The 11,082-nt window shown below is 38.5% G+C and overlaps 1 protein-coding gene across 6 annotated transcripts in view; it reads left to right on the plus strand.

Annotated features, from left to right (window-relative positions):
* LOC147030369 (sodium channel protein type 1 subunit alpha-like) overlaps positions 1–11,082 on the plus strand; it is a 269,967-nt gene that overhangs the window by 256,322 nt on the left and 2,563 nt on the right. For 5 of the 6 annotated variants that reach the window (XM_085874339.1, XM_085874338.1, XM_085874341.1 and 2 more), the window contains one exon: positions 10,976–11,082. This exon is cut by the window's right edge and continues 2,563 nt beyond it. In XM_085874339.1, coding sequence (XP_085730465.1) covers positions 10,976–11,082 — 107 coding nt within the window. The remainder of the gene's footprint in view (positions 1–10,975) is intronic. The other variant, XM_085874344.1, reaches the window with a different exon arrangement.

An 11,082-nucleotide genomic window follows, 5' to 3' on the forward strand; every position in this document is an offset into this window, starting at 1 on the left:
ATGGTCAAAAGTTGTAAATGAAATATCAAAGAATAATTTATGTGTATTATATGTAGCAATATTGGTTCTAGCAGTATGTAGCGTTGGTAGTGTAGTACTTAGAACATGTTATAAATTTTGAATGTTGGATGAGTGATAATTCAAGAAAATGTATCAACACATTAGAACAATTTTACCTGGACTTTATGAGCTAGTTTGTAGTAATGTGCATGTAACTAGTATAAGAATACAGTGTGTTTACTGTAGTTTTCTAGAAAACTATCCAGGTACAAGTTTGTATGTAGCAAATGATGTAGTGTGTTTAATAATATTAGTACTAGCGGTATGTCGCATATGTAATGTAGCATTTAGAACAAGTTATCTTGAATGCTGGATGAGTGATAATTCAAGAAAATATATCAACAAGTCAGGAACATATTGAGCTATTTGGCAGCAATGTGTATGTAACTTATAGTATTGATGTATGTGCACCACTGTATTAATGGTTGTGCATAAACCAGAACTTATTTCAATATGTAAACAGTAAAATTCTTCAATTAATATTGCTTTTGACTTGTTTTAATAGATAGGCTAGAGGGAGTGGGAAGGATATTAAGTGAGAGTTTCATCTTGAATATTGTTCTGCATTCGGAATTTTCAATATTTTGGCAGTAATTTTGGAATTATTAATAAGTAGATCAACTCCAAAAACTCCAAAAATGTAACCAATGAATTTCTTGTGGTCAAAAACCTGAATATACATGTAGTATCAAAAATCAACTTCCCATGCCATTTAGTTGAGTGGATATCATCATTTGATGAAATACCGTAAAAGTGGCCATTTGGGGGCAGGGGTGACTTTGGTTTACAATGAGCTTTTTAAAATATTTTGGCAGCAATTTTGGAATTATGCTAAGTAGATCAACTACAAAAACTACAAAAATTTTATCAATGAATTCCTTGGGGTCAATAACCTATATTTAGGACAAAAAATCAATTTCCCATGCCATTTAGTTGAGGAGATATAATTTGATGAAATGCTGTAAAAGTGGCCATTTGGGGGTAGGGGTGACTTTGGTTTACAATGAGCTCTATGGTCATCACACACAGCCCCATTCTGATAATATGAACATTGAATTGCTCAGAGAATTTAATAATGAAACTTTTGGCCAAATTTTATAGCTCTACTTATAATATTAAGTCATTCAGAGACCATCAAACTTTGAGCTACTTTCTAGTTGAAAGCTATTTTTGACTAAAATTATGTAAAATATGGTCATTTTCTACTGTGAACCAAGTTTTAAGAGGATAAATCATGCTAAAATGTGTTTAGCAATGCATAAGTAATTGAAGTAAATCAAAATTAATAACTTATGGATGTTTACTAATGATTTATTCCATCTAAACCCAATACGGGCATTTTGGTTCAATTATAATTTGCTGGTAGCCAACTGCGAATCCAAGATGGACCCGACAGAGAAAATGTACTTGATCTGGAGGTGTTACCCAAACTTTTTTTGGTCTTGGCATATAGAACAAAAAAAAATAGGGTGATGCTCTAAAAGAGTCATGTACACAAACACCCCCTCCCCCCCCCCAGAGCCTATACTAATACTTTTTGGAGGAACATCCCGACATCATTTCGCATTTTAAACCTCACTCGAGGAGAGAGTGGGTATTGCATTTCGGTCCATTTGTCTGTTTGTTTGTTCCTTGGCAAAAAAAATTTATTTGACAAGTATGTTGATCACTTCTGTTTGTTTGTTACTTGAAGAAAAAAAATGTTTTGTCAAGTATGTTGGTCTGTAGTGTCTGTCTGTCTAATTCTCTGTCTGTTTGTTCCACGATTTTTGGTCACAGTTTTCAAGCAATCATGTGACTTGCCAAGGACAGCAACGCTAAATTTAGTTGGAGATCCGGATCCGGATCTGAGAATTTTTAAAGTGATTCTTCACCATTGAGAGGGCCAAAAACGATATATAGCACAATATCTCGAAAGGTTATGGATGGATTCACATGAAACTTGGTGGATAGATTGGGGGTGCCACGAGGAAGAATTTATTCAATTTTAGTGAAGATCCGAATCCAGATCTGGATACGATAATTATTCAATTTTTAACTGATTCTTCACCATTGAGAGATGTGCCTAAAACGACATTACATGATATCTCAAAAAGTTGTGGGCAGGTTGGGTGTGTGACAACTAATTCGATTTTGGTGAAGATCTGAATTGGGATCTGGATTCGAGAATTTTTCAAGTGATTCTTCACCATTGAGAATTCGGGCTAAAAACGATGGAGCAAAATGTCTCAAAAGGTTATGGATGGATTCACACGAAACTTGGTGGAAAGGTTGGGTGTGTGAAAGGGACTAATTGATTCGTTTTTGGTGGAGATCTGAATTCGGATCTGTATTCAAGAATTATTGAAGTGATTGTTCACCATTGAGAGATTAGGGCCAAAAACGATACATAGCACAATATCTCAAAAGGTTATTCATGGATTCTGCAGAAACTTAGTGGATAGGTTGGGAGTGCCATGAGGAAGAATTGATTCCGTTTTGGTGAAGATCCGAATCCGGATCAAGACACGAGTATTATTTGATTTTTAACTGATTCTTCACCATTGAGAGATGTGGTGAAAAACGATATTGCATGATATCTCAAAGAGTTGAGAACAGATTTGGATGAAACTTGGTGGGCAGGTTGGGTGTGTGACAAGGACTAATTGATTCGATTTTGGTGAAAATCTGAATCTGGATCTGGATTCGAGAATTTTTCAGGTGATTCTTCACCATTGAGAGATGGGGCCAAAAACTATATATAGCATGTTATCTCTAAAAGTTGTGGACGACTTGTGACAAAACGAGGTGGAAGAGTTGGTGAGGTGACAATAACAAGACAATTCGATTTTCGTTAAGGTCCGGAATCAGATCCGATCTATTATTGGCATACAAAATGTCAACTATTCAGCCTGGCAGCGATGTGTTCTCTACGGAGTGCCATTCCATTTCACCAAGTGGTCACTCTATCAGTGATTTTTCATTCATTATCTTGCCAAAACGAAGTTTTTGCAAGATATGTTGTTCAGCTTGTATGTTTTTTTTGTTTGTTTGTTTTTGGTCTGTAATCATGTATAAATCACTCTGCAGAGCACAGTTATCATTGGAAATTTTTGTAACTTCACATATCAGAGGTCTAGAGAGGTCCCTTTCAGCACATAAAATTTTGAAGGTCAAGGTCAAAGGTCAAGGTCACTTTGTCACAAATCAGGGGAGTCGACGAAACCCTTATTTTTTGAGTAATTTTGATCGGATCGTCTTCAAACCTCATGGGAATATAGTTCATGGTCTGGCGCTCAGCTGATTAATTTTTGGTGGCGATTGGCCTTGACCTTCATGGTTAGCGCCAAAGGTCAAACATATTTGACCGCAAGGTCAAATTTTCAAGTTTTAGGAACCATATCGTGTCGTACCTCAAATTGAACACCTCCATGAGTGCTTTCTAGATATGTCAAGCTTGAGACATTATGACGTCATTTGGTGACGTCATGAGGCAAACGCATATTTTTCATGGTTACTCTGTAGAACGATTCTCATCGGAATCTCTCGTAGGCAGATATTCCTCAAGGAGTCGCTCCTGGTGGATAGCAGCTCTGTTCACCTCAGTGTGACCTTAAAGAAGTCACACGTGGTCACCTTTTGGCAAGATACGGGTCACCCTGCGGGTGACATTGTTTTTATTTGTTTGTTTGTAGGCACGATAACTCGAGAACGGAAGAAGCTACCAATGTCAAATTACACCACGTGATTCAGGAGGGTGATGGCTAGTGCTGATTAGATTTTGGTCAAAATCGGTCAAAGGTCAAGGTCACAGTGAGGTCAAACATAATTCCGTAAATTAATGTGGAGAAATGGAGTATTTTTGCTTCGCTCGACGTTACGAGTTCGTTTTAACTTCGATTTTAATTTTGTCTTCGGTTTTTGCGATCGCTTAGGACGCTTAAAACTCGGTTGTCGAAATTCTGGTAAAATCGGATGTTTTGGAGACGTTTTAAGATTGTATAAAAAATATTTCACTCGACGCGTCACAGATCGTCCCATGATGCAGTGCGCTCGAGCAGACGCGTCGTTGAGTTACGTTAGGTATAATATAATTGCGTGGAGAAATGGAGATTTTTGCTTCGTTCGGCGTTACGATTTTTGATGGTTTGATACAGAATCATCCTAGAAACTTCTGGTTTGCGTCGCTACCTTCTCTCGAGACAGCCTTGATTAGACAAAGTCAGAGGTCAAGTTGACGATTTTGTAAGTACCAGTCTATGACTGCTTGTTTGTTTGTTTGTTTGTAGGCATAACTCGAGAACGGAAGAAGCTACCAATGTCAAATTACACCACGTGATTCAGGACGGTGATTGCTTGCGCTGATTAGATTTTGGTCAAAATTGGTCAAAGGTCAAGGTCACAGTGAGGTCAAACATAATTCTGTAAAGTAATGTGGAGAAATGGAGTATTTTTGCTTCCCTCGACGTTACGAGTTCGTATTAACTTAGATTTGAATTTTGTCTTCGGTTTTTGCGATCGCTTTGGACGCTTAAAATCGGTTGTCGAAATTCTGGTAAAAATCGGATGTTTTGTAGACGTTTTAAGATTGTATAAAAAATATTTCACTCGACGCGTTCCGGGTCGTCCAATGATGCAGCGCGCTCGAGCAGACGCGTCGTTGAGTCACGTTAAGGTTTTCCGTGTGCGCGCCGACGGTGTTTTTGATAAAGATGGTGTTTAAAAGTCATTTTTATCCCAATAAAGTTTATCGTCGCATGCCTGACTCGCGAAGCCGTTGCATGATGTAAAGATTGTTGGTGGATGGCCGAATATTACGGTTTTGTAACTTTGATAATATATTATTAAATAAATGCGTTGAGAAATGGAGATTTTTGCTTCGGTCGACGTTACGAATTTTGTGGTTTGATACAGAATCATCGTAGAAACTTCTGGTTTGCGTCACTACCTTCTCGAGAGACAGCTTTTATTAGACAAGGTCAGAGGTCAAGTTGATGATTTTGTAAGTACCAGTCTATGACTGCTTGTTTGTTTGTCAACCTGTTTGTTTGTCGGCACAGAACTTTTGTGTTTTTCTCCGCACCTGCTTGTCAGATTGAGACAAAATTTTCACTAAAGTTGCAACTACTCATGCAGAATGTTAAAATGATAATTATCACATCATAGGTCATGTGGTGTGGCAGCTCGATTGGAAAAACTGAAAAATTTGGACCTCTGTCTCTGAAACCGCACAAAAGAAACTAGAAGGGCACTCGGAAAAGCACATACCTCCGCCACATAATGCCTGATCCATGAGAACATATTGGAACCCAATACATTTTTGAAATATCATGCACTATATCGTTTTTGGTCCTACCTCTCAATGGTGAAGAATTACTCTAAAAATCGTAGTAGTCGGATGTGGACCTTCACCGAAATCGAATCAATTCGTCCTTGTCACATACCTAACTTGTCCACAAAATTTCATCTCGATCCGTCCAGAACTTTTTGAGATATCCTGCACACAAACAAACAGACAAACAAGACAAGCAGTCATAGACTGGTACTTATGAAATCGTCAACTTGACCTCTGACCTTGTCTAATAAAAGCTGTCTCTAGAGAAGGTAGTGACGCAAACCAGAAGTTTCTACGATGATTCTGTAGCAAACCATTAAAAATCGTAACGTCGACCAAAGCAAAAATCTCCATTTCTCCATGCAATTATTTCATATTATTTTATCAAAGTCACAAAACCATAATATTCGGCCATCCACCAACAATCTTTACATAATCCGACGGCTCAGCGAGTCAGGCATGCGACGATAACCTTTATTGGGATAAAAAATGACTTTTAAACACCATCTTTATCGAAAACCCTGTCAGCGCGCATACGCAAAACCTTTACGTGACTCCACGACGCGTCTGCTCGAGCGCGCTGCACCACGTGATGAGCCGTGACGTGGCGAGTGAAATATTTTTTATACAATCTTAAAACGTCTCCAAAACATCCGATTTTTACCAGAATTTCGACAACCGAGTGTTAAGCGTCCTAAGTGATCGCAAAAACTGAAGACAAAATTAAAATCGAAGTTAAAACGAACTCGTAACGTCGACCGAAGCAAAAATACTCCATTTCTCCACATGAATTTACGGAATTATGTTTGACTTTACTGTGACCTTGACTTTTGACCGATTTTGACCAAAATATAATCAGCGCGAGCCATCACCCTCCTGAATCACGTGGTGTAATTTGTCATTGGTAGCTTCTTCCGTTCTCGAGTTATCGTGCCTACAAACAAACAAACACACAAACAGAGGACAGAAGTCATGAATATACTTACGAAATCTTTAGATTTCGTAAGTAAAAAAAAGACATCATGCAGAGCACGATACTTGCAAAATCCCCCCCCCCCCCCACTCCAAATGTTGCAATGAATACATCAAATTGTCCACTTCATTAAGATTAAAATTCACAATATTAATCAAAGGTCAGGTTAATAGGATGTAAATTGATTATTTTTCTGTTGAAAATTGATGTTTTTGAATTTTGACCTTGAGTTGACCTTTGACCTTTTGACCTCAAAAATAGTTGACTTCCAAATCTAGTGACATAATTTGAAAAATTTGTTCAAATTTCAAGTCAATCGGATGAACAATTATTTTAGAAGTTTAACCGCAAGATGACCTTTTTTGACCTTTCACCTCAAAATCAATAGGCTTCTCAGTTGAGACTACCTTTACGATTGGTAAAGTTTCATAACGATCGGTTTAGAATTGTGACCTGTAGGTGATAAAGAGACAGACAAAATAACAAAGTCGACTGACCAATATATTTGAAAAAAAATCTTTGATTTTGCAAGGAACAAACAGACAGAAAGAGGTCAAAATATAACTTCCTTCACCTTTGGTGGCGGAGGTAAAAATTTAAACTCAGCACGTGGCAAGTACTCCTCACGGGGGAATGTTTTATTTTTTTTTTTTTAAATCACGTCATAGGTGCCTTTGTTTTGACGTCATAATTTCATTTGGAGAATGCTACATCCAACCAGTATGAAAATTTTTGAGGGCCATCTTGGGATAAATTGCTACAAAAAAAAATTGATCACATCATCAATTGCATGATTTGGCAGCCATATTGTGTTTTTTTTTTGTTTTTTTAACCTTCAAAAATCTCTGAATTGGCTGAACAGATTGAGGTAAAACTTTACACGTATGAACGCCTATCCATGAGGAACAAAACGTTCACACATGTGACATCATAGGTCACATGGTTTGGCAGCCATCTTGGATTTACCCGAAAACCAAAAAGAAAACATCTTCTCCAGAACGGCTGGACAGTTCAAGCGGAAACGTCACACAAATGGTCGCTAAGCCATGCGTGTCCAAGTTTGTTAAGGAATAATTGACAGGTCACATGGTTTGGCAGCCATATTGGATTGAAGAGAAATATGAAATAATGTTTTCTCTTAATCGATCGATGTGAAACTTGACAATTATGAAATATTTGTGATGGGGAATACCTGTTTTAAATTTCAACTTAATTGGACACATTGTCTGGCAGGCGAAATTATTTAATATTCTTGATTCGTGTTTTTTTATTTATTTTTGAATGAGGCTCACTTGGCTGTGCCTGGATGGGTTTGAGGGTAGAGGAGTAGCAGCTGAAATGTGAATCTTATCCAGTTTCCTCCTGATGACTTCATCTTTTCTTTTTGCTTGTTTGGGTTCCTTCTAATTACTCCATTGCAGGACTTGTACCTATTTGGTCTTCCATTTGAATTTAATTGAATTTATTTTAATCCAATTCTAAATTCAATTGAATGATAATAATGTCATGGTTCAAGGTGAGGTGTCTAATCAAATCAGGGTTGCATCAAAGCGGGACGTCTTGGTACCCGGTCATTACTGCCAGCAGTTATAAAGTGGCAGTTCTAATTATGTGTCTTATTAATTACGTAACACACCAGGACAGAAACGCCACACAAAACTACACAAACACCACACAAAACAAGTCTTGGCGTGGGTCTGCAATCTCTGATTGCTCTTTTTCTTGTTTAAAATGTTTTTATTACTTATAAATAATTGTAAGAGCAGAGTGAAACACCTGTTCCACACACTATACTTTGTGAGCAATCTCTGTTCACCCTCATCTCATAGACAGACAGTATAGCTTAGAGGTACACATACTCACCTCTAAGATGTTCAGGTTCGAATCCCGACTCAGCTATAAACTGTCATTCTAGTGTTTCACAGACAGGATGATTCATCAGTGTGTGTGCCATCCCTCGGATGGACGTTAAACGGATGTCCTGTCACATCTGCCAGTATAAGATGGTGGACTTTAAAGATCTCATGGTATCCTCCATGAGTTGGTGAGCTATTGCCGGCACCATGAACAAATTACAAATTCCTGTCCTCACTTCTACTTTGAGAAGTATGGCACACTACCCAGCATGACCTTTGGCCAAAAAAACTGCTTCATCAGAAACAACGCTTTGTATCACAGAGTATGGTACAGCGGATCACGGGATCGGGCCATATAAACCCAAATGGGCACTCACCATCATCGTCGTCTTTCATAAGTGTAGCACGTGGCTGCCAGTTAGCATCAACTCTCATCAGGGCACGGCAGTGCCGCTGATGTAGTGCCCCCTTGTCGGTGACAGTAGGAATTTGGAATTTGGAAGGGTGTCGGTGATAGTTCACCTTCTGCAGCTGCTGCATACAATGGGAATTATACCTCAAGATGCAAGATGTTAAATGCAGAGAAACTAACTTGGGGAAAACAATCCGAACGTTGTTTTGGCCAAATAATACACGTAGCTGGTGCACCGCATGAAAAACTAGGACACTCAATAGAGCACATACCTACACTCCATAATGCCTGATCTACGAAAACATGATGTGGCCCAATACATTTTTGAAATATCATGCTATATATTGGTTTAGCCCTATCTCTCGATGGTGAAGAATCACTTTTAAAATTCTAGTAGTCAGCTCTTGATTTGGATCTTCACAAAAATTGAAACAATTCGGCATAGTCACAACACCAAACGTGTCCATCAAGTTTCGTCTGAATCCGTCCACAACTTTTTGAGATATCATGCTGTATTTCATTTTTGGCCCTATCTCTCAACGGTGAAGAATCACTTAAAAAAATTCTTGTACCCGGATGTGGATCTGGATCTTCACCAAAATTGAATCATTTTGTCCGTGTCACTCACTAAACCCGTCCACACAATTTTATCTGGATCCGTCCACAACTTTTTGAGATATCCTATACACAAACAAACAAACAAACAGACAGAAAGGGGTGAAAACATAACCTCCTTCACCTTCGGTACGGAGGTAATAAACAAACAGCTATTGTTCTGGAATCCAACTGCTTGGCGAGCATCCAAGTGGGTGATGACCTGTGTTCTGTGCGCATACTACAATCTGTTCTGAGTCAAGCGAGGTAGATGATGCCTATTGTCACAGTGCATAACTTGAAGGGCACTTGGTAGAGCGCATACCTCTGCCAGGCAATGCCTGATCCAGGATATATCGGGCCCAATACATTTTTGAAATATCACGCTATATATTGTTTTTGATCCTATCTCTGAATGGTGAAGAATCACTTTACAAATTAAATAATTCTCGTATCCAGATCTGGATCCGGATCTTCACCAAAATTGAATCAATTCGTCCTTGCCACACACTCGACGTGTCCACCAAGTTTCATCCGAATCTGTCCACAACTTTTTGAGATATCGTGTTATATATTCGTTTAGCTTTCTCTCTCAATGGTGAAGAATCACTTAAAAAAATTCCAGTCGCTGGATCCGCATCTGGATCTTCATCAAAATCCAATCAGATAGTCCTTGTCACACACCGAACCTGTCCACAAAAATTCACATGGATCTGTCCACAACTTTTTGAGATATCCTGAACACAAACAGACAAACAAGCTGGTAGGCGACATGGGTGGTCACTATATAATTGCATACTAGTCATACAGTTTTTGACGGATCGGGCTGAAAATTTTTGACTAAGAGGTTGATTATAGTGCGCATAAAAGCGCGGAAGCCGATTTTGATTTTCAAAAAAAAAACTATATAAATATTTTTCGAATTTTTTCAAAAATTTCAGTCTTGTTGCTTGGCAACGGTGGTGTCCATAGCAACGGTGCTCAAAACCATACAACTAGATCCTGGTATGAACCTAAAAGTCGTTTCATCAAAATCGGTTGACAACTCTGGCCTCCAGAGCTGTACATTACATACATACAGACAGATGGAAAAACCTGAGAATAATGGAAGTCTAGCGAGCATCCAACAAACAAACAAAGAAACAGACAGAAAGGGGTGAAAACATAACCTCCTTCACCTTCGGTGGCAGTGGTAGTGAGACGTTGTGTAAATATATAACAACTTGCCTCATTATGCTTGTCACCGCCAATTATAAAAGTTATGACTGTAGTTGCCTTGAAATTTTGATAAAGTTGCATTGTACAATTTTGGTTGGCCTGCCTAGAATTTCCATCTGAGTCATCACCTCCTCATGAGATTACATCCCACGGTCAAATGTGATAACTTTTGATGACTTGCCGATTGACAATGCCATTGCCCTGTTGAGGATTCCTTACGTTCTCGGTGAGCTATAAACAGGTCGACACGTCATCTGAGCCATCTCCTTCCAAAAAATAATTGACACCACCTTTCTAAGATTTACACTTACGTTATATGGATAAGCTTGTATTTATAATATGCATGAAGGTAATTAAGACACATTGAAAAAATATATATATATTTCCATGGGGCATAGGATTTGAACCCAAGGCCATAGTACCATGAGGAATGTTGCTCAAACAGAGTGAGACGCTGTATTGTCCCATTGTGATTCTTTCTTCTATACCTTACTTCAGATTGCATGAAATTTTCATTGTTAATCATAATTTTATTTCTTCTTTTTCAGGTAGTATGCTTTCCGAAGTCATCGAGCAATACTTTGTCTCCCCGACGCTGTTCCGAGTGATCCGGTTGGCCAGGATCGGAAGAGTGCTCCGTCTCATCAGGGGTGCT

The sequence above is a fragment of the Eptatretus burgeri genome, chromosome 3 (genome assembly GCF_056783735.1).
Source record: "Eptatretus burgeri isolate ZD-2024b chromosome 3, Ebu_testis_v1, whole genome shotgun sequence".
Classification (NCBI taxonomy): Eukaryota; Metazoa; Chordata; class Myxini; order Myxiniformes; family Myxinidae; genus Eptatretus; species Eptatretus burgeri.